The sequence below is a fragment of the Pseudophryne corroboree genome, chromosome 2, assembly GCF_028390025.1.
Source record: "Pseudophryne corroboree isolate aPseCor3 chromosome 2, aPseCor3.hap2, whole genome shotgun sequence".
NCBI lineage: Eukaryota > Metazoa > Chordata > Amphibia > Anura > Myobatrachidae > Pseudophryne > Pseudophryne corroboree.
In genome coordinates, this window is record NC_086445.1 from 270,325,201 (window position 1) to 270,348,499 (window position 23,299).

The 23,299-nt window shown below is 42.1% G+C and overlaps 1 protein-coding gene across 1 annotated transcript in view; it reads left to right on the forward strand.

Moving 5' to 3' along the window:
* The first annotated feature begins 4,303 nt into the window (after positions 1-4,303).
* The window catches only part of HTR2A (5-hydroxytryptamine receptor 2A), a 170,627-nt gene continuing 151,631 nt past the window's right edge, over positions 4,304-23,299 (forward strand). The window contains exons 1-2 of the mRNA XM_063952802.1: positions 4,304-4,722; positions 5,104-5,870. Of these exons, the coding sequence (XP_063808872.1) occupies positions 5,420-5,870 (451 nt within the window). The 5' untranslated portion in view covers positions 4,304-4,722; positions 5,104-5,419. The remainder of the gene's footprint in view (positions 4,723-5,103; positions 5,871-23,299) is intronic.

A 23,299-nucleotide genomic window follows, 5' to 3' on the forward strand; every position in this document is an offset into this window, starting at 1 on the left:
AGTCAATTTTGACTATATAGTGTACTATCTACTGTAGTACAAAGTATAGTCAAAATTGCCACTTAGTCAAAATCACACATAGTCAAAATCGAAGGTACAGACAGTCAAAATCGGTGCTTCTGGGCTCTGGGGGAGTTCAAGGGAAATTACATATTCAAAATCGGTGATAGTCAATGTCTCACCATGTGTACACACCTTTACACTTGTCGTTGGGACCAGTGATGACTCTGTGATGCCTTTCAATGTTGCCTGCTCTATTTACTCCCATTTAATACAATTAACAAAAGCATCCTACTGACTACAAGTGTAAGTTACCAGCACCACATGTCAAACATGATTACATTGTTTTACCACCAGTGGGTAGCCAGCCTTGGTTGCTGGGAGCGGACATTGGGCCTAATTCAGATCTGATCACTGCTGTGCGCAGGCACGTCGGACGGCCACAACGGGCATCGGCGGTCAGCAATGGGATGGTGCGAAGGATCCATTCGCATGGGCGTTCACAAGGTGCTTGACAAGAAGAGGCCATTTGTGGGTGGCAACTGACCATTTTCAGGAAGTGTCAAGAAAAACACAGGCGTGCTCAAGCGTTTTCAGGGAGTGTATCTAATGTCAGCTCCGGACCCGATCAGCAGGATTCAATCCCACTGGATAAGTAAGTCCTGAGCTGCGCAGAGACTGCGCAATCTGATTTTTGTGCAGCTCTGCAACACGTGAATGCACAGTTGCACAGTGATTTTACCCTCCCCCTGTAGGTGGCGACTAGCTGATCGCAGGGCAGCAAAAAATGCAGCCCAGCGATCAGATCTGAATTAGGCCAATTAGGCCCATTCTCCCTAAAGCTGAGTACACACCTAAATGATGGTGCAACCCAGCAACGCTGTGATGTGATGAAACAATATATCACATCGCTATACACACTATACAATGTGCCATATGACAACGTGATATATCATTGCATATACTGTATAATGTAACCACACCGCTTCATTAATGGCATCGTTCCATCTGATGTACTGCACAAGTGATGAAGTGGGTGTGAATTGTGTAAACACTAGATGATGGCTGTTGCGTTATATCGCAACCATTGTCCAATTTATCGTATAGTTTGTACCCATCTTAACATTAGGGTTAAAATGATTGATAATTATTACTTGTAATTGTGGATGTTCATATTCCTTTATTATAAGACATACCTCATGCAATATTGTCTCAAAGGATCAAGCTGTCTCAGTTTATACTATAATACTGAGGCACACAGCTTCTTCTAGAGCAATTTCTGCTTCCTGAAATGGAACTGCACCTGAATGTTATCCAGCTCATGCTGTGAGTTCAGTTTCCTGTGAATCTTCTGATAACCAAAAACTCTTTCTAACCTCTACATCCTTTCAGAATCATTTTCTTTTATACATTAATTGAATTGTCTGTAGTTCTATATTTAGAATGATTTGATAGTGGAATTACTGTACTTCATTGTTGAGGAAAAGGTCCGTGTATATTGGATATTACCTAGTACTTTCAGGTTTTCTTATCTCTTCTGTACAAATCCTTTGTTGCTGTACAAATCCTTTGTTGCTGTTCCCATAATAGTTCATATTTTACAGCTTACTTTACCTTTTGTTAATTCTTTAACTCTTTCTTTAGTATAAGCTATGCACTAAGATAAATTATAACCAATTTTTCATCTAATATGGAAAAATGTAGTTTTATACATTTTATTTTTAAAGTGACCATGTCTTTATCTGAGATGAATCTATAAGTCCAGAAATGGCAGTATGAAGTTCTCTATACTGTACTTGTGTAATCTGAGTGAAAGGGCTCAGGGTCAGACACAAAGGGGGGTTTCCACATGCTTCAGGTTGGAGCGAGCATGCATAGCATTTATCAAGTGATAGCAAGGCCTCCTGCAGAGCTTATGTGATACTATAGTTGATCTCCTTACTCAGTGGATAGTTTAAATAATGCTATAAAAGTCTAACGATCTTGATCAAGGGTATAATTAGAACTTTGTGATCCCCATAGAAACATTTTGAAAGGTCCTCCAACGCTTCTAGAGAGACATCTCTCTATGCAGTCATTGATCCTTTTATGTGCCATGGTTCGCATTATGCCACACAGTACCTCCATGGCGGGCAGGTAGAAAAGGACAGTCTACAAATTACTTGCCACTATCTGCTGTATTCAGAACACTGTATTGAATACACTATTAGTAGTGTGTAGTTTGCAGACTATTCTTTTTTCTATTGAGTCACCTAGTTCTTCTTACTGCGTTGTTCAGCACTAATGTCAATGTGAGTTGGATCCATGGAAGGCAGGACCTGGATGAGGGCCCTCTAAGCCTCCAGGCCCCATAGCACTGGCACCCCCTGCACCCACTACAGTTACGCCCCTGGTATTGATACTGTGTTTTATACATTGTACACAGTGGATCTGATTGAGAGTCGCACATTTGCACCCGTTTCCAGCAATTAGAAATCCATGCACATCCGTCCGCTCTGTATTCAGAGTTGCCCACATCTGTAAGAAACCTACAGTAGCCACATCTGTAAGAAACCTACAGTGTTGAGCTGGAGCTCCATCCTGGACACCGCTGGCTCCTTTCCTATGGAGTCATCAGGTCAGCACTAGAGGGGCCGTGGCGCTTACCGCTACATAACTCTCCCCCTTCCTTCTCCCTGCTCCATTCTCTCAGGCTGACATCCGATGGTTTATCCCATTTAGGGGTGTCAAAATCTATATTCGCTAACCAAAAAATGTAAGCCAGGGCCGGCCTTGGCTCGGCAGCACTGAAAGGAGAGACACTGAGGGACTGAAGCTGGGGAGACAGAAAGGGGCTGAGTCACAGATGGGAGAAAGGAAAGACAGAAGTATGCTGGGGAGACACTGAAAGGTTGATGCTAGGGAGGCAAAAGGGAGCTGGAGAGACACTGAGGTGCTGAAGCTGATGATGCAGAAGGGCATTAAATAACCTCTAATAAGGACCGATAGGGCAGGTCAATCAGGACTTTCAGAAAATGTCATTGAGCAATGAGTCAGTACACATGCCAATTTTACTGTATGAGTTAAATAGCTGTCTCAGTTTTTTTTTTAAATATGTGATACTTCCCATGTAAATATGGCCATTTAAAATAAATATTTAACCTCAGCATCTACTGTATGACACTATGTGCTGCCAGAGATAGGCTTTTATATTATGCACATGCTCAAGAGCCAGTCTGCGCATGCGCATTACACTTTCACCCGGCAAGGACTTGGTAATTCCTGGAATCCTCAACTGGAGCCAGACAGGCTTTTTCTGGGTCCCCATTGCGATAATAGGGACTGGATCATTATATATATAGATGGTGTAAGCGGTAGTGACAAACAGAGGTAAGCTAAGCTTACTACTGTTTGTTACCAACTGAAAAGAGGGCATTACCCCTTTAGTGAGTGCTAAAGGGGTTATGTCTCATTGTTAAACGGGTCCCCATGAATCAGTTCAGTTGTGTGACATTGCCTGACTTAAAAGGATTTGGACACCGGATATTTATTTCATCCTATCATGTTTCCAGTGAAAACCAGTGAAAGATTTCTGTACAAATGCATTCCCCTTGTACTCTTCTCCATCTTTTATATTAATCAAAATATAACTCACAATTGCTTACCATAATATTACTAGCATCGGTAATTATGATTAGTTTTTATACAGTTGCAATGCCTGCTGCGCTGCTTAAATATTTAGAACCTTGCTAATGCCCATTAATACCATTACAGATTATTCATGAAAGTCACGTCTAAAAAATAAGAGAAGGCCTTTCTCTAACTAGTTTAACCAGACATCTTCCATTGCACATAAGGAGTTTATGAGGATTATAGTGATCGCAGTAATATTACTATACTACAGCCAAGCAGATTGCTGTAGACAGACACAATAAACCACACAACATGCCTGGAGTGATTAGATTGTTCCAAGATCTTGTTCTTATATAATTATGCTTGGAGGGAAACCTGCATAAATATCAGATTGTCACAATCAGAATAATTGTCATTGAATCTGTCACATATGTTTTTTTAAATAGGAACCAATTTATCCTAAATAAACTATAACAAAATCCCCTGCCTACTGCAATCTATAGAATTAACCCCTGTACAGAATGTCTGCTATGTGTATTTTTAGATTTCTTTTTTTCCAAAAACGACACAATCCATTCTTAAATCATGCTGCGTATAAAGATGAGAGAAGAGCATAGATTTCGGAAGCACACAGACTTCTGTTGTTGGTTTGCTGTACGCTGTTGCTACCTAGCAGTTTATGACATGGTTTGTGGTGGGAGGTCTGAAATACTGAACGAGGCACTCTGAAAGAAATGACATTCCTGGTTAAATCACTATGTAATCTCATTGTGCAGACTGCTCTTTCTAGTTAGAGAGCTGCAGCCACGTAAATTGTAATTAATAACAAAACAAGGTTTTGATTTTTCTGTTAGATTTTTTTGGATCATCATCTGTAGCTTTTTACTACAATGCATAGTGGGAAAGTCAACAAGCTGGCCAGATGTTTGAGATTGAGACAAGATTTCTATTACAAGGACTGTTTCCAATCTGGCAGAAGCCTGTGAGGTCCAAGGAAACTGTGTTCAAATTTTATCACCTTTTTGAAACTGAGAAATGTTCAGAGTGTAAGGTGAGAGGTAGAAAAGGAGGGAGCCCAGCCTGGTATGGAATTCACATTATGCAACACCTGTAAGTGACTTTCTAAGTGTGTCCTTTGTTTTTGTGTTGGAGTTTTTGTGTATGCAATGTTGTGATGCTATTTTCTGATATATTTTATTACTGCTCTGTTCTTCTCAGCAAATGTACATTATTATTTTTTTACAGATGTTTAAACAGTTCTTAGACACGATCAATATCAAAAGTCAATCTGAGTCTTTCACATTGGCTGTAGAGCTGAAGGACACTATTATCACAACGGGCAGTAATTTCTCTTATTATTGATCAGATGTCAGAACTAAAGATTCACATTAAGATAACCATAATAGAAGTGAAAGGTTCTCAGTTTAAGTGATGTTTTTTGTTCTAGGATGACCTGTGCTTATGTGTTAACTATTGCACTTGTTTTCTCAGACACTCCAGGAGATGCTGGACACACACAAAGGTAGGATCATACTTTACAATGATTGTGTACAGAAGAAATCTTCATGATTAGAATATTTAGAAGCAGGGTGACATCTTTTTACACTGGATTGAACTCATCTGCTATCTGATGCCCGAGTTTAAAAGGAGCCGGAGAAAATTGTGCTAACCCCCTGCAATCATGGTAAGGAACCTATATGGACTTTACAGCATACAGGCTGGATGTGGACATACAACCAGGGAGGGCATCAGAAACACTCAGGACCAACTATTATGATTCTCTCCAACGTGGATTAAAATCAGACCAATGCTGGAGAAAAGTTATTCCCTTCTGTTCTTTCAGATCATTTCTCTACAGAACTCAGGATTAAATATGGATATTCTTGACAAGGAGCAGTTTGTGAATGTCACCAAAAGCTCCCTCTATCAACTCAACCCAGACAGGAGACTCTACAGCAGCAATCTGGGAGCAGGAGGAGCTAATGTGTCTGACATTTTTAACTGGACCCTGGGTTCGGAAAACTTAACACATCTCAGTGCACAAGGAAGTTCCTTTTCCTTAGAAAAGAACTGGCCGGCCCTTCTGACAGTCACAGTCATTGTGATAACCATTGCTGGAAATATACTAGTGATTATGGCAGTTTCTCTGGAGAAAAAGCTTCAGAATGCCACTAATTATTTTCTTATGTCCCTAGCCATAGCTGACATGCTAATAGGCTTCCTTGTGATGCCCATCTCCATGCTAAACATACTCTATGGTAAGTACTATTCTGATACAAAGTACTGTTATCAGCACCGATTGTAAATACAACACAGACTTTTTGCAATAAACTGCATTTATTTCCATATTGTCTTCGTGGACTGACAAAGGCAATCTGTTTTCCCGAGCTTTACTAATATATGCATCACAGTAAAATAATTACCATGGACCGAATTCATAAATGATCCATCTCACATATGTCAGGTCTAGCACATTATATAGTGCCTCAGCTTTGTGCTGGGCTTCATTCAAGAGTTTACTTAGAAATCCACAATGTGAATATTCATTTTTAATTAGAAAAGAAACAATTTACTGCAACTAGACTAATATAACGTAGGCATAATATACAGATGATAACTATGCATTAACAGGTGGGGGAGATTATTTATTCATTTTTATTGTACCATACAGTGTTAACAATACAGTGAGTGTGATTTCTTCAACTACGCTGAGAGAAAAGCATGACTTAAACATCCCAACTGTGCTGCTGAGTAATGATTTCTCAGCTCTATGTAATAAAACACGTAGAATATATATATCTAAATATATATACATACATACACACAGTATATATATGGTATATAAATATATAGAGCTATGAGTCATATTAATCAGCAGGCAGCTGTTTGTAATCATTAGGTTGTTTTGCAGCACTACAGCTTCCCCTGCTGGTAATGATTTATTTCCATCCCTGAATCCCTACAACAAATAGACTGCCAATGCAGCAAATAAGTCCAGATTATAGCGGAAAGAATTTCTAAAAGGCATCTTTGGGTGGCCAGTTATGCAATAAACTATTAGTAGTTCTGATTAACATTTTTAGATTATTGACATATCAAAATATACAAATGAATGCACTGTCTATAATAACTATAGTCTGTTCAATGTATAAGGCCCCCAAAACAAGCATAATGACCTATAATGTGATCTGATCATATTATTTTAGATTGCTATCAGACATGCCCCCCAATCTTGTCAGAAGATGATGCTATATACCTTTGGGGTGTGGTATTCAAGGTCGACCACAATTAGGTTGACAGTGTCTAGGTCGACCACTATTGGTTGACAGTAACTAGGTCGACAGGGATTCTAGGTTGACAGGGTCTCTACTAGGTCAATATGGTCTAGGTCGACAGGTCAAAAGGACGACATGAGTTTATTTATCTTTTTTGGTTTCGTTTTCGCCATACAGTGACCAGGAACCCCAATTAGTACACTGCATCCCCTCGCATGGCTCGCTTAGCTCGCCATGCTTCGGGCAAGGTGACTCGCTGCGCTCGGCACAGGTTACTGTCCCCAATCGTAGTCCACGTGGATCATAAAGTATGAAAAAGTTCAAAAAAAGAAAAAACATGTGAAAAAGTCATGTCGACCTTTTGACCTGTCGACATAGAACATGTCGACCTAGAGACCCTGTCGACCTAGAAACCCTGTTGACCTAGTTACTGTCGACCAATAGTGGTCGACCTAGACACTGTCGACCTAAGTCTTGTCGACCTAGAGACAAGATACCATACCTTTGTGTGTAGTCAATTTGGAATTGATGAAAAGAGAACTTCACAATGAGAGGCTTAACTGGTCCAAGCACCTCCTGGGCCAGACCTTCAGAAGTTCATGGGAGGAGATTTGGCAAACCCAAACAAAGCTCACACACTGCAGTTAGGATCATTCCCTCTGGGCTGATAAAAGCGATAGGTGATCCACCAGATCCATGGATCTTTGGCATTTAACATTTGTATTAGCACATCCCAACAGGGGCATTTTAACAGAGGAGGGGGCTTGTGTGCATACTCCGGGTTGACCCCTTCTCTCTGTGTAGCAGTAGGCATTGTGCCGGAGTCTAATGCGCATGGACAGGTCTCCGAAAACATGGCGCCATGTTCCGGAGGCTAATTTCACTACTGCGCATATGTGGCAGCCATATTGGATGTGATTTTTGCTGCATCGCCCAAAGTATTAAAACATTGGCCTCATTCACACCAACAGCCCCTCTTGCTCCGCCAGGTCCCAATGAATCAGTCACGCCAAGCCTCTTTCTCACTCAAAATGTGCATCTTATTTGCATGCATAAACAACTGGAAGCGATGAAACTACCCTGCCGATCACTTTTATTTGCAACCTTTGTACATTTGTGTGCAACTGAGTATGAATCTGTATACAAAGTGCTACGATGCAACCGCCGCAGCTTTTTCTCATGCCAAGTTCAGTTGTCCTTCCTATGCGACTTTGTACATGTTTAAAACTAATTCCTTTGAGGTTAAAATCGCGGCCCAGCATCTCTGGTACACTTTGAGTGGTGTTTCGCTGTGTCTGCAATGCGAATAAGATGCAAAATGTAAAGAAAAAGATGCTATTCCTCTCTGTGCACCAGGCATCTTGCGCCATATGGCATATAAATGCTATGTGTATGAGGACATATCTTTAGTTGCAACTAGAATGTCCTGTGTTTTGTATACTAGCCACTAGAAACGGCTGTATTGTAGTCATCAGGAACATGAGGTAGTCAGCAAGATGCCCTTATTATCGCTGTTGAGATGCCAACATTTCTAAAGGTAACTTATACCAAATCAAGTTATACAAAACCAGGCAGAATGGCTAGAACTTTATTATTTAGAATATTCAAGATTTTGTAATCTACAAATGAATATGTATTGTTTGCAGCTAGGTTTATACTGTATATCAATATTAACTTTGGACTATTGTTTAAATGTGCCTGACCTGGCCATGGATATCCCAGTTCTGAAACAGGATTTCCATCTCACAGAATACATAAGGGGGATATTCAATTAACCCCTGAACATCTTTCAGATGCCAAAAAATGGGGTTTCTGCAATTTTTTTTTACTTTTTTGCTTTTTTTTTTTCAGGAAAATTCAATTATTCCATTTTTCTGTGCCCGAAATTTTTTTAATTTTTTTATTTTTTAAAGCAGAAATCATTTACAAAGCAAAACAAGGTTGGTGTTGCCTTGTAAATGATTGCTGCTTTAAAAACTGGGCAGACTTGCACAAAGTTCCCGCACCTCTGGAACTATTACATTTAGCCAATGGTGACTTGCTGTGCTGAGTACTGTAGTTGTCCATCCCTGTGATGACATGGCTAGAAACATTTTGCATGATATATACTATTAAATGAAACCAACACTAGATTCCCTGTACAATACAGAATTTCAAACCTCTAATACGAAAAACTAATTTTATTTCCTATACCCAATTCAAATGTTATCAAGTTATTCTTTTATCTTCTACTTTATCCAAGTTATCTAAAATAAATAAGAAAAATGACACACAAACAATACTGTATTTATTGCTTTTGTGTACTATAAGGAATGTAGTGTTAAATCCCAGTCCCAATATATTCACATACTATACTCAGCAATTTCTGTGTTTGGCTGGTTGAACCAGAGACCGTAACAGTATTAAACAATGGGACAATAGAGGCAATGATACATTTCCTGCTAACTAAGACTTACTACAAACATGGATATAACACATTTTGCCAGTTACACTACTGACCGATGTGTCCCCATACATTGTTGCGCAGCTGCAGCAAACAGCCCCTCTCGGCGCTTCAGGTCCAGTAGACTCTGCTAGCGTCAGCTGTCTTTTTGTAATTCAGTATGACTGTGCTGATTAGTTTAATATGTGAGACTTGTATATCTTCATGCAACTGAATCTGAATCTGTATATGAACTGAAGTGCTACAATGCAGCGACTTTATTTCCACACCAACTTCCATTGTGCTACATACTGTATACAGACTCAGTTGCACACAGATATACATGTGTCGCATAGTCTCTTGGTACGTTCTAGTCGCATTGCAATCAGAGTTGCATGAGACCTGTTGGCTCATTCCCGCCAGGCATATAGCGACACATGGCGTATTGAGCCCAGGTGTATGAACGAGATCGTTCATATCGTGCAGTGGTATCGGCATGTGTGTAGGGCCTATAAGTGCTGTTATGTGTAAAAAAGTAATAATAAATATTATAATAATAAATAATAATAATAATATTTATATAGCACTTTTCTCCTGATAGGACTCAAAGTTTACATTTGCATTTACAGCACAAAATACAAAGTAAGCTTAATATGAGTGAGCATTTGGGATGTATTCTATTTTTAGGAACTACAGAGATATTAGTGAAATGCTTGAGTAAGACAGGCAAATCTAGAGTCTGTTGTTTAAGGATTCTAGAATGGAGGCCTCTCAAATTGTGCAGAGCAACGCGAGCCATAGAGTTGGAGCCGTAAAGCTTGACTCCCCAGTGAATCCAGGTAGATTCTACAGTAAGTACTGCTAATAGTCCTCCATCTACACATCGCAGTAAGTAAATGTGGGGTTTAAGGAATCAGAAACTACTTCAGGTATTTTGGGCCCTGGTTATGTAGGGCTTGGAAAGTGAGTAAACAAATCATGAAAAATATTTACCATCTTACAGGCAGCCAGTGAAGGGAGTAGAGAATGGGTGATTATGGCTGGAACAGGACTGGTTGGTTAATAGCCTGGCAGCTGCAACAAGTACCAGCAGCAAGTCATGCAATTCTTTTGCTGGGAGACCAAGGTAGAGGGCATTGCAGTAGTCTAGGTGTGACGATACAAATGCATGAATGACTTTCAGCATATCTTCTGAGGGAATTAAGTGCTTGATTCTGGCTATGTTCCTCAGATGAAAGAATGAGGATTTTATTGTGGTTGATACATGATGTTTAAGTGTCAAGCCACCATCCAGGACAACACCAGGATTCTGAACATGTTCAGTGTTTTGTAATTCTGAACCCCCAAGCATATGTCCTGTTGGTTGGCTAAGCTGCAGTCTTGTCCTTTGACCTATCATAAGGACCTCTGTTTTATCAGGATTCAGTCACAGACGACTGGCACGCATCTACTCCTGGAGCTCAGTAAGACAGCCATTTAGGGTAGTTATTGGGTTCTCAGCACCCAGAATAAAGGACAGGTACAATTGTGTATAATCTCAGTGGCGCACCCAGGGGGGGTTTCCGAGTACCCAGAAACCCCCCTCCACTAAAAAAAAAAAATATATATATTTATTTTTTTTTTTTTATAGCTGCATGAGTATTATTAATGACTGTCTAGCGTCCTCTGCAGCCTGCTGTCTTCCTGGTGGCACTTGCAAGTGCAATAAAAGTTTACTTTATTTTAATTATAGTACATATCCATGTGCCTACATATATACACATGTATATACATACATACATACATATAAACACACACATATGATAGATAGATATATATATATATACATGTTTATATATATATATATGTGTACTGTATGTGTGTGTATATATATATATATATATATATATGTATGCATGTTTAATATGCTATGTATATGTGTATATGGGTTCACTACGATCTCCCGGCGGCCGGCCTCCCGGCAACCAGCATACCGGCGCCGGGAGGCCGGCCGCTGGCTTACCAACAGTGTGGCGAGCGCAAATGAGCCCCTTACGGGCTCGCTGCGCTCGCCATGCTACGCGCGCCACACTATTCTATTCTCCCTCCAGGGGGGTCGTGGACCCCCACGAGGGAGAATAAGTGTCGGTATGCCGGTGGTCAGGCTCCCGGCGCCGGTATGCTGGTCGCCGGGAGCCCGACCGCCGGCATACTGAAGACCACCCGTGTATATGTATGTGTGTATGTGTGTGTGTGTGTGTATATATATATATATATATGTGTGTGTGTAGATATATGTATGTATATATATATATATATATATGTGTAGAGATATATATATATATATATATATATATATACACACACACACACACACACACTAGTTTTACGGACCCAGCATATACTGGGTCACCTCAGTCCCCACCCCCGTGATTGGCTCCGCCCAGTTCTGGAAACCCCCCCATGCAAATCCTGCGTTTGCCACTGAATCTACATAGTAGTAATAGACCAGGCCAAGATGTCTGATTATTTTACTCAGTGATTGCATGTACGCTGCAAAAAGCTAGTATAAAATCTTGGCAATGATGAGTATAAACCAGAAGGAACTCTCTGTGACCTGCCAGTGAAAAATTATGTGAACTGGCTAAGGCAGAGGTTCTCAGATGCAGTCCTCAAGGTACCCCAAAGGTCCAGGTTTTAAGTATATCCAAGGCTCAACACAGGTGATTAAATCAAATTGAAAATCAAAACAACAGGTACTAATTAAGTCACCTGTGGCCAAGCATGAATATACTTAAAACCTGGACCATTGGGGTGCCTTGAGGACCATGTTTGAGAACCTCTGGGAAAAGGACTGTGCCATCCAGTCCACAGAAAGTTTTCAGACGTTCAATCAGAATCCCATGATCCACGGTATCAAATTCTGCAGAGAGATCCAGAAGGATTAAGACTGAACAGTCACCTCTGTCTCTTGCCATCAGAACATCATTTAACACATACACCATGGCTGTTTCAGTGCTATTTCTTTTCCTGAAACCTGATTGGAATGAATCATAAATCTCATGGGTTCTCAGGCGGGTTTCTAGTTAAGATGCAACCACTTTCTCAATAACCTTTCCTAGAAAAGAAAGGTTTGATGATACTGGTATGTAGTTGGTCATGAAGCCAGAATCTAAATGAGTTTTTTTAAGCAGAAGTCTATTGCTTCCTTTAGCAGTTCAGGTAAAAGAAAATGCAAAAATAAAAAGTGCACATATGCACTAAGACCCCCAGCTTCTAGTGACAGGATCAGCTGCAGCCCCTAGATTCAATTTAGGCTGGTGGATAGACTGAGTGAGTTCCCTTTGGAAGCTCTTTTTGCTTACCATAGTCCAGATTGACAGAAAATACCTCCCCTCAGTGATTGCTGGTTCGGCGTACAATTAATAAACAGCACTTCCAATGAGCCACCATACTGAGGGTCTAGATAAAATCCATAACTGGGGAAGAGTAGCAAAGCTATCTCACAGGAACTTCAAATGCACACAAATTAATTTCTCTTAATCCTAGAACAATATTCAACCCCATACCTTTTCGTAATAGGACACATTAACTTACCTCAACCATATTCCAGAAGGAACATCAAACCAGGATCAACTCACTCTTCTACAAATACTTTTATTTATTTTGAAATATGAATAATAACATTGATAACAGTGAAATGCCATTAAGTCGACTTATGGCTACCCAGTGGATAGCTGTCATAAGCAAATGTCGATCTTCAGTCAAGCGGCTCAAAGTTAATAGTGTGGTATCAGGGGCAAACGCAGGATTCACAGGGGGGAAGGTTCTGCTATGTGCATTGTGCATACGTGCGTGCATATATGTATATGTTTTTTTGTGTGTGTGTGTATATATATATATATATATATATGTATATATATATATATATATATATATAGTTCCAAAAGGTCGCACACATAAATCCTTCAATAAAGTTCACTGTGGGTGCAGGGTCAGCAATAGTTAATATGTAAAAAGCCAATCAGTCCACTTCCTGGAACTGCCTGCCTGGCAGTCCCCTGAGGAAGTAGACACTAAACAGCTGTTGGGACATGCTGAAATGCTGTAGCAATGAGGGTTCAGAGCACAGCTCCCTGCACTGACTGTGACATGCTGCAAGTATGTGATGTTTACCTTGAGTCAGGTTTATGACTATACATGCTGCTATATGTTTATGCTGCTAACAGAATTATTAAATAAGTGTTTGGCTATGTGCAAAGATTTGTGCTGGTTTATCCCTGCAAGTTCCAGGAAGTGGACTGTTTGGATTTTTACATATATATTAGAGATGAGCGGGTTCGTATTTACTCGGTTCTCTACACCAGAATTATCACCATTTCGTATTTTATGGATATTTCTTATTGGCTAACCAAAACACGTGACGTCCGATAACAAATAAGGAGATTCAGGTAGATCCAAGTAAATCCAAGTAAAACCGAACCCGCTCATCTCTAATATATATATATATATATATATATATACAGTGTTATATATATATAACACACGTTACATGGAACACATGCGCACAAATGGACACATAGAACACCTACATATATGCACACACATACATACACATAGAACACATACTCACAGACACACTCATAAAACACATACATACACACGTACAAATAGAATGCATACATAATATATACACACACACACAGACAATGCAATAGTGTACACACATATAGAACACATAAACACACAAACACACACACTGATATGCGGAGCCTGTATAGATGGCTGCTGCAGGAGGTCATTGCTGGGGATCTATGGCTGAGCAGGGGAACTTTTATTTAAAGCCCCGTCCCCACTGCAGAATGCCGCAATTCAGTGATGTGCGGTGAGGTCTGTGGCTGGGGAGGCACTGGATGATTCACTAGCCGCCCCCCCCCCCCCCCCCGATATTATTAAACTAATATGCCATGCTAATATTGTTCTCTAAAAGTTTATTGTACAGGGTCTTCACCTGGGGGGGCAGCGGCCTTTGGGCAGCTCTTTCCCATGGGCGCCGCCTCCCAGAACTTCCCAGCGTCTTCTGCTTCGGGTGCTCTTGCACGCTTCCTCCCCGCCGGCGGACTGACAGCCGCATCCTCGCGCTGGCTTTTATAAGCCCAAGGGGCGGGCGATGACGCGGCAAGCCGGATTGGCTCACGGCGGCCATCTTAGATTTTAAAAATGATGCTAACGGCGGCATTTTTGAAATTGGAACTGCTCTGCTCCGCAACTCTGCAAAGTGACAGGCAGGGACTGGATCCAAGAGGATCCAGTCCTGCCGTTATGCCAGCCATTCCCGCTGGGTACCACCACCGCTCATGCCCACACCTCCGCCGCACATCCCGCTGTATCCAGTGACAGATCCGCTGTCCAATCACTTCTGGATGACAGACAGGGGCGTGCTTTCATGTGCAGTGGGACCAATATAGGTAAAGAAAAAACATTCGGTCCATTAGGGGGGGGGGGGGGGCTGGGTACTCAGAAACCCCCCCTGCGTGCCCTAGTGTGGTAGCCATAGTTATTGAGATTGTATCAAGCCATCTCACTGATGGTATTACCCTTTTTCGTTTCCTTTCAACGTTTCCAAGTATAATGTCTTTCTCTAGAGATCCTTTTTTTTGCATGATGTGTCCAAAGTAGGAAAGGCGCAGTCTTATTATTTGTGCTTCTGGGAGAGCGTAGGTTTTATCTCATCTAATACTGATTGAATTGTTCTTTGGGCAGTCCATGGTATCCATAGTATTCGTCTCCAGCACCATAATTCAAAAGCATCAATAATCTTCCTATCTTGCTTCTTGACTGTGCAGCTTTCACACCCATACGATGTTACTGAAAAAAACACAGCTTGAATAAGTCGTATCTTTGTATGCAAGACACATCTTTGCACTTGAATATCTTATCAAAATCCCTCATGGCTGTTTTAGCAAGTGCTATTTGTCTTTAGATTTCTGGTCTGCTTGCTGTTTTAGTGTTGATTAGTGATCCCAGTAGGCTAAAACTATCTAAAGTTTAAATTTCTTCTCCATTTAGGTGAAAATGACTGACATTGCCATTTGTTAAAATCTTTGTCTTCTTCACATTAAGATACAAACTAATTTTCACACCATATTCTTTCAGCTTAATTATTACCTGTTTCAGATCTTCATTTCTCATACATCCTAGAGGATGCTGGGGATGCTTCAAGAACCATGGGGTATAGACGGGATCCGCAGGAGACATGGGCACTTTAAGACTTTAAAAGGGGTGTGAACTGGCTCCTCCCTCTATGTCCCTCCTCCAGACTCCAGTTAGATTCTGTGCCCAGTGAGACTGGATGCACACTGAGGAGCTCTCCAGAGTTTCTCAGAAAAAAAGACTTTATATGTTAGGTTTATTATTTTCAGGGAGACCTGCTGGCAACAGGCTCCCTGCATCGTGGGACTGAGGGGAGAGAAGCAGACCTACTTCTGTGAGTTTCAAGGCTCTGCTTCTTAGGCTACTGGACACCATTAGCTCCAGAGGGTCTGATCGCCAAGTACGCCTAGATGCTCGTTCCCGGAGCAGCGCCGTCACCCCCCTTGCAGAGCCAGAAGTCAGAAGCCGGGTGAGTAGAAGAAATCAGAAGACTTCAGTGACGGCAGAAGATTTCAGTGACGGCTTTCGCCATGCTCCCACATACAAAACGGCACTGCAGGGTGCAGGGCGCAGGGGGGGCGCCCTGGGCAGCATAAAAACCTCAATGGCAACTGGCATCAGAGTATACAGTGCCTGGGCACTAAATACAGACCCCCGCCAATATAAAAATATAAAAATAAGCGGGACTGAAGCGCGCCATTAAGGGGGCGTGGCTTAGCCCTCATAGCTCTAACCAGCTCCATTTTCTCCTCACAGAGACGCTGGCCCTTCGAAAACACTGCTGTATAGTTCAGAGTGAAAAACGAGGGGGGGCACAGTTGTTTGGTGCAATATAAGTTATAAAATAAAAGCACTATATCATGAGCGCGGTGTAAATGAGCTGATAAACTCCTTATATGTTTCCATGACAGAATGTACTGGGGTCTATCGCCAGTGTAATGTCGGTGGGTGTTTGGTACACGTGTGTCGGCATATCTGAGGCTGAGTACTCTGCCACAAAGGGAATGACTATGTCGACGCTGTCGACTCCTACTTGGTACATGTAAATCAATGTCAACATGTCAGTAGAGATATATTTTTCCCGAGAGAAAACTATATGGGAGACACAGACGTGGGCAACAACAATATCTGACTGGGTGGATATTGACATGATAATGTGATATCAGAAAGTGCTATACCTATATGTATATGTACGTATAGTAAGGTTACATTGGTCTGTGGCACGATCACAGACGCGATAATATTTATGGAGGGAGTCATATTCCTAGAATTGTTTTCTCTCAGACCCCTCGGGATCGCAAGAATGTTATTTTGCCCAGTTACTACTCCCTGAGATCGACTCGAATAATGTTTCTTATGTCGACCATAATGTTTCCTGATCAGATCCACAAAATCGGCATTCAGTACCTGTTCATACACATTGGAATGTATTAACGTCACTAGGGACCCTGCTGTTCCTGACAAAAGGACATATGTATACGTATTAGATATATATATATAGATATAAGTGTGTATAGGTGCATTTGAAGGTATATTTATGTGTATATATATATATATATATATATTTATAATGAATGCTGAGGTAAAGTTATTCCTTCTCATGGATAGAAGAAAATGAGAGTCACCCTTGTTCTGCACGGGGCCCTGTCACATAGGATCGTATGCAGGAAAATATGTGATACTCTAATTATGTGTCCGCATGTACGTTGATTATACTATACATTACATGCACATGGGGGAGTAGTTGTATGCAGGGTACTCCTGAAGTTGAGTCATGTCTATATCATTGCAGTATACTGCCGTGCGACTACAAGGGATGTAGGACTCTTGGGTTCGCGGGCCACTTCCATGGCGGTCTCGACTAGGAAGACGTTGTGGATTCACCAATGGCATGCTGAGACTGACTCCGAGAAGTACTAGAGTATCTTCCCTATGAAGGTGAAACCTGGTTTGGGGATGGCTTTGTTAAGTTGATCTCGGCAGATACCACTGGTAAGTCTACCTTCTTGTGCTATGTTCCCTCACAATAGTTGGTGACGCATTTTTGTAGGATGCAGTCATTTCCACCGGTTGGATACGGTTTTTCCCCTTCTTTGCAGGTAGAGGAAGGTGAAAAGGTAAGAGGTCAGCAGCCTTTTTCAAGTTCGCAGAAGCAGAAATCATCCTCTGTTTCTACCACATCCACCGCATGTCACTGGGTCTATCTTGCGAGAGCCCACACCGGTGGGACCACGTCTAATACTCTTCAGTCAGTCCTAGAATGGCTATGAACCAGTGAGTTAAGAATAGAGTCCCAAGGGGGACATACTGGTGTTTCCAGACGATTCCCCTCACTGATTTTTCAAATAGATCTTACCGATTCTCCTCTGGACGGGGAGAGTTGGGTCAGGATCAGGACATTGTCCTGCTGTCCCGGTCACAAAAAAAAAAAAGCTGTTATTCAAGCCTTTTCGTACTTCTGAGCCCGGACGGCTCGGTCAGAACAATCCAAAAAAAAATTCTACTTAAGAAGTTGAACTACAAGATGGAATCTCTCAGGGCAGGGATCTCCAATCTGTAAAAGGAGAAAGAGGGTCTAAGTACGGTTTCTTCCGCTTTAGGCTTACCTGGGTTCAGTATGATGGTTTTCCTTCAATAGTAAAAGCCATTATTATTCTGTACTGGGACGCTCTCCTGACTACGGCGAGGTCATGAAACAAGTGGTGCAAATGTTGTTTTCTCTTTGACAGTTCTTCAACACAGTGGTTGGCTCCTGAACTGGCCAGAATCACTGTTCATCCCAACGACGCAGATGTCGAAGTTGGGAATAAGGTTAGATACAGAACTGTTGAGAGTTTGTTTGTTCCAGTGGAAAGAGATCTGAGGATCTAGAGTTGGATCAGATTTGCAACAGTGTAAATCCATCAATACGTTCCGTTGATGAAGAAGATGGTTGCGGCCTACGAGGCCATTCGGTGAGCAGGTTAAATGCCAGAGTGGTTTTAGCGGGACCAGTTGGACATGTGGTCCGGGTCTCACCTGCACATGCACCGGAAAATAATCCTATTTTCCAGGACCAGAATATCTCTCCTGTGGTGGCTGCACAGTACTCAGCTCCTAGAGGGACTAAGGTTCGGGATCCAGGATTGGATCCTGGTGTCCATGGATACAAGTCTCCGAGGCTGGGGAGCAGTCTTTCAAGGGGAAGAATTTCCAGGGAAAAAGGTCAAACTGGGAAGCTTGTCTGCAATAAGCATTCTGGAATTAAGGGCTATTTACAATGGCCTTCTGCAGGCGGTACATCTTCTTCGCGATCTGCCCCTCTTAATTCAGTCGGACAACTTAACAGAAGTGGCATAAGTAAACCACTAGGGCGGAACGAAGAGCAAAGCGGCAATGGCAGAAGCCACAAGAGTTTTCCGCTGGGCAGAAAGGCATGTAAATGCTCTATTAGCGGTCTTCATTCCGGGCGTAGACAACTGGGAAACAGACTTCCTCAGCAGACACGATCTCCATCCAGGAGAGTGGGGTCTTCATCAAGAGGTTTTCACAAAAGTGACAAGTCTTTGGGGAATTCCTCAAATAGACATGATGGCGTCTCGTCTCAACAAGAAAATTCAGAGATATGGTTCCTGTTCGAGGGACCCTCAAGCAATAGCGGTGGACGCCCTGGTGACACCGTGGGTGTTTCAGTCGGTCTATGGGTTCCCTCCATTTCCACTCTTTCCGAAGGGATAAAGATCATAAGAAGAACAAAGGTTCAGGCGATCCTCATTGTTCCGGACGGGCCAAGGAGGGCTTGGTATCCAGATCTTCAAGAATTACTCATAGAAGATCCATGGCCTCTTCCTCTACGAGAGGACCTGTTACAGCAAGGACCGTGCGTGTATCAAGACTTTCCGCGGCGGCGTTTGACGGCATGGCGGTTGAACGCCATATCCTAGCCGAAAGGGTATTCCCAGTGAAGTCATTACCACACTGCTTCAGGCTAGAAAAGAAGTAACGGCGTAGCTAAACCACCGTATTTGGAGAAAATATGTGTCTTGGTGTGAATCCAAGAAGACTCCTACGAAAAAATTTCAGCTGGGACATTTGCTCCATTTTTTGGCAAGCAGGTGTGGATGCCGGCCTAAAGTTAGGCTCCATTAATGTACAAATTTCGGCCTTATCTATTTTCTTTCAGAAAGAATTGGCCTCCCTTCCAGAAGTTCAGACCTTCGTGAAGGGCGTGCTGCACATCCAACCTCCCTTTGTGCCCCCAGTGGCACCATGGGATCTTAATGTGGTGTTGCAGTTCCTGCAATCTCATTGGTTTGAACCTTTACGTAAGGTTGAGTTGAAATTCCTTACTTGGAAAGTGGTCATGCTGTTGACCTTGGCATCCGCAAGGCGGGTGTCTGCATTGGCGGCTTTGTCTCACAAAAGCCCTATATAATCTTCCATGCAGATAGAGCGGAGTTGAGAACTCGTCAGCAATTTCTGCCAAAAGTGGTTTCATCGTTTCACGTAAACCAGCCTATTGTGGTGCCAGTGGCTACTGACGCCTTGGCAGAATCAAAGTCTCTCGATGTGGTCAAAGCTTTGAAAATCTATGTCGCCAGAACGGCTCAGGTTAGAAAAACAGAGGCTCTGTTTGTCCTGTGGGCTCCCAACAAGATTGGGGCTCCTGCTTCCAAGCAGACTATTGCACGCTGGATCGGTAATACGATTCAGCAGGCTCATTCTACAGCGGAATTGCCGTTACCGAAATCGGGAAGGCCCATTCTACCAGAAAGGTGGGCTCATCCTGGGCGGCTGCCGAGGGGTCTCGGCATTACAGCTTTGCCGAGCTGCTATTTGGTCGGGATCAAACACCCTGCGAAGTTTTACAAGTTTTATACCCTGGCTGAGGAGGACCTCTTGTTTGGTCAATAGGTGCTGCAGAGTCATCCGCACTCTCCCGCTCGTTCTAGAGCTTTGGTATAAAGCCCATGGTTCTTGAAGCATCCCCAGCATCCTCTAGGACGTATGAGAAAATTGGATTTTAATACCTACCGGTAAATCCTTTTCTCTTAGTCCGTAGAGGAAGCTGGGCGCCCATGTCCCAGTGCGTACTGTATCTGCAGTCATTGGCTATGTTTACACACATGGTGTGTTGTGTTTAAGTCAGCCTGTTGCTAATGATATTCATGCCATAGCATGCGTTATGCCGTTACTGGTTGTGTTTACACACATAGGTTGTGTTAAGTTTTATGTCAGCGTATTGCTGCATATTCTTCGTGCCGTCGGCTGGTGTTCTATTGAATGCCACGTTCTGCGGCATACTGGAGGTGTGAGCTGGTAAAATGCTCACCGTGGTTTAACAATAAATTCTTTCCTCTAAATGTCCGTCTCCCTGGGCACAGTTCCTATAACTGGAGTCTGGAGGAGGGGCATAGAGGGAGGAGCCAGTTCACACCCATTTTAAAGTCTTAAAGTGCCCATGTCTCCTGTGGATCCTGTCTATACCCCATGGTTCTTGAAGCATCCCCAGCATCCTCTACGGACTAAAAGAAAAGGATTTACCGGTAGGTATTAAAATCCTATTTTTCCACTATCATCAACATAATAGAGGTTATTGATAAGTCCACCAATTTTAACACCCCATTTTTTTTACGTATAGCCTTGAAATTGAATCTGTGATGATTTGTTCTGCAGACAGGCAGAACAGATATTGGGGTCTATTCATAAAGCAGTGAAAAGTGTGGAGAAGTGAGCCAGTGCATACTATAAAATTATACAGAGTAGCTGATTGATTGCCATGGGCAACTTCTCCACTGGCTCACTTCTCCACACTTTTCACTGCTTCATGAATAGACCCCTTAGGGAGAGGATGCAGCCTTGTCATATACCTGTGCTGATTTTAAACCAAACAACAGTGATAATACAGGTTGAGTATCCCTTATCCAAAATGCTTGGGACCAGAGGTATTTTGGATATGGGATTTTTCCGTATTTTGGAATAACTTCATACCATAATGAGATATCATGGTGATGGGACCTAAATCTAAGCACAGAATGCATTTATGTTTCATATACATCTTATACACACAGCCTGCAGGTCATTTAATACAATATTTTTAATAACTTTGTGTATTAAACAAAGTTTGTGTACATTGAGCCATCAAAAAACAAAGGTTTAATTATCTCACTCTCACTCAAAAAAGTCCGTATTTCGGAATATTCCGTATTTTGGTGCTTTATCTCCATCCACTTTAGCTTCATCCAGGACTCCATTTTAAGTAGCGATCGCTCCGTGAGTACCCCTCTTTAGTAAATAGACCTCTTAGTTTCCAAGTCTTCCACTTATGACTAAACAAAATATAAACATTATTGTGCTAAGTGCAAAGAAAGTGTCAAGAAGACAAAGAATTGTAGCAAGGGAAGGCTAAAACTTCCTGAATTATATGTGATTGATCACAGGAATTACTGGACAGTGCCAGGGCAAGTGTAGTCTGCATTGTGGTGGAGAAATAAATGATTACATAACCCCGATTTTATAAGGTCTCAAAATGTTATGATTATCACTTCATTGTTGTGGACACACATCTGTACTAGTCATGACTTTTAAGACTGGTAAGTTTTCAAAGCTGTTTTATTTGTTTTTAATTCATGATTTATTTAATTGTTTAGTATAGTGGAAACATTAATTTAATGAACGAAAGCTTTCTTGAATTACTGTGATATGACAAATTGCTCAATTTGTCCTATTTAAGAGGAAATCTTGAGAAAAGTTTAATGTAATATTGTTCTTTGTATGTTGCTAAGAGGCCGATTAGGGAGACCAATCCCGGGCCGTTTTTCCAATTCGGGGATCAGGATTGAAAAATGCTTAATCCCGATTGTTTCTGTACTTCATTAACCCCCGTCTCAAGTTCATAATTAAAAAATAAAATAAGAAAAAAATTATATATCTATATATACATACAGCTCGGCACTCTGCTTCAGGGAATAAATTGCCCCGGTGCCCTCAGTGATGGAAGCAATAGGATAAATGAATGCTGTGGCACTCTGAGTCGTTTAAACATCAAAGGTGTATTGGAAAAATCATGATGTGATTTTTCCAATACACCTTTGATGTTTAAAAGACTCCGAGTGCTGCAGCATTAATCTATTCTATATATATAGATATATATAATACTCACTATGGAGTAGAGGGGTCACTGAGGTCCAGAGGCAGGCAGCAGAGCAGCACAGCGTGAGTAACTTTGACATACTGTCATGTGTCACTCACAGTCCGCCTGCTTTAGAGTCCTCCTTACCTTAAAATGATGGCGGGCGGGAGGGCTGGCTGGCTGGTAGGCAGGCGCATTAAAGGGCGAATGCGGCAGAAGGAGCGGGCATGGCTGGTAAGGGGTTGTGCAGCGTGACCTCGCTGATGTCACGCCGCACACAGCAGGGCAGCCGGGACCGGGCAGCGTCTGAGGCTAAGCTGAGTGCTAGTGCTCAACGGCGCTGCCCGGTCAAGAATCAATAGTGAAGGCTCCAATCCCGGGATTCAAATCCCGGCATTTTTGGCCTCCAATCCCGGAATCCCCCCGATCCCGGGATTGGCCACTCTAGGGCCGATTTATTGCCCTTTTTCACACCCTTTTTACAATATTTTAGTTTCACCCAAATGTATTAAAGGCCTTTTGGAGCATTTTTTTTAGTAACCCATATCACATTTCCCATAATTATAATGAGAAATGCGATCTGGACGAATTTATTATAAAAAAAAAAAAAAATTAAAAAAATACCACAGTGAGTCCTGTGATAATTACATGAGCTTCACTGGCACTGTGATATGAGTACCTCTGCACAGCTTTCTCTGCCCCTGGCAGAGAAAGCTGTGTGTGGAGCCAGCCATGTGATCAGCTCTG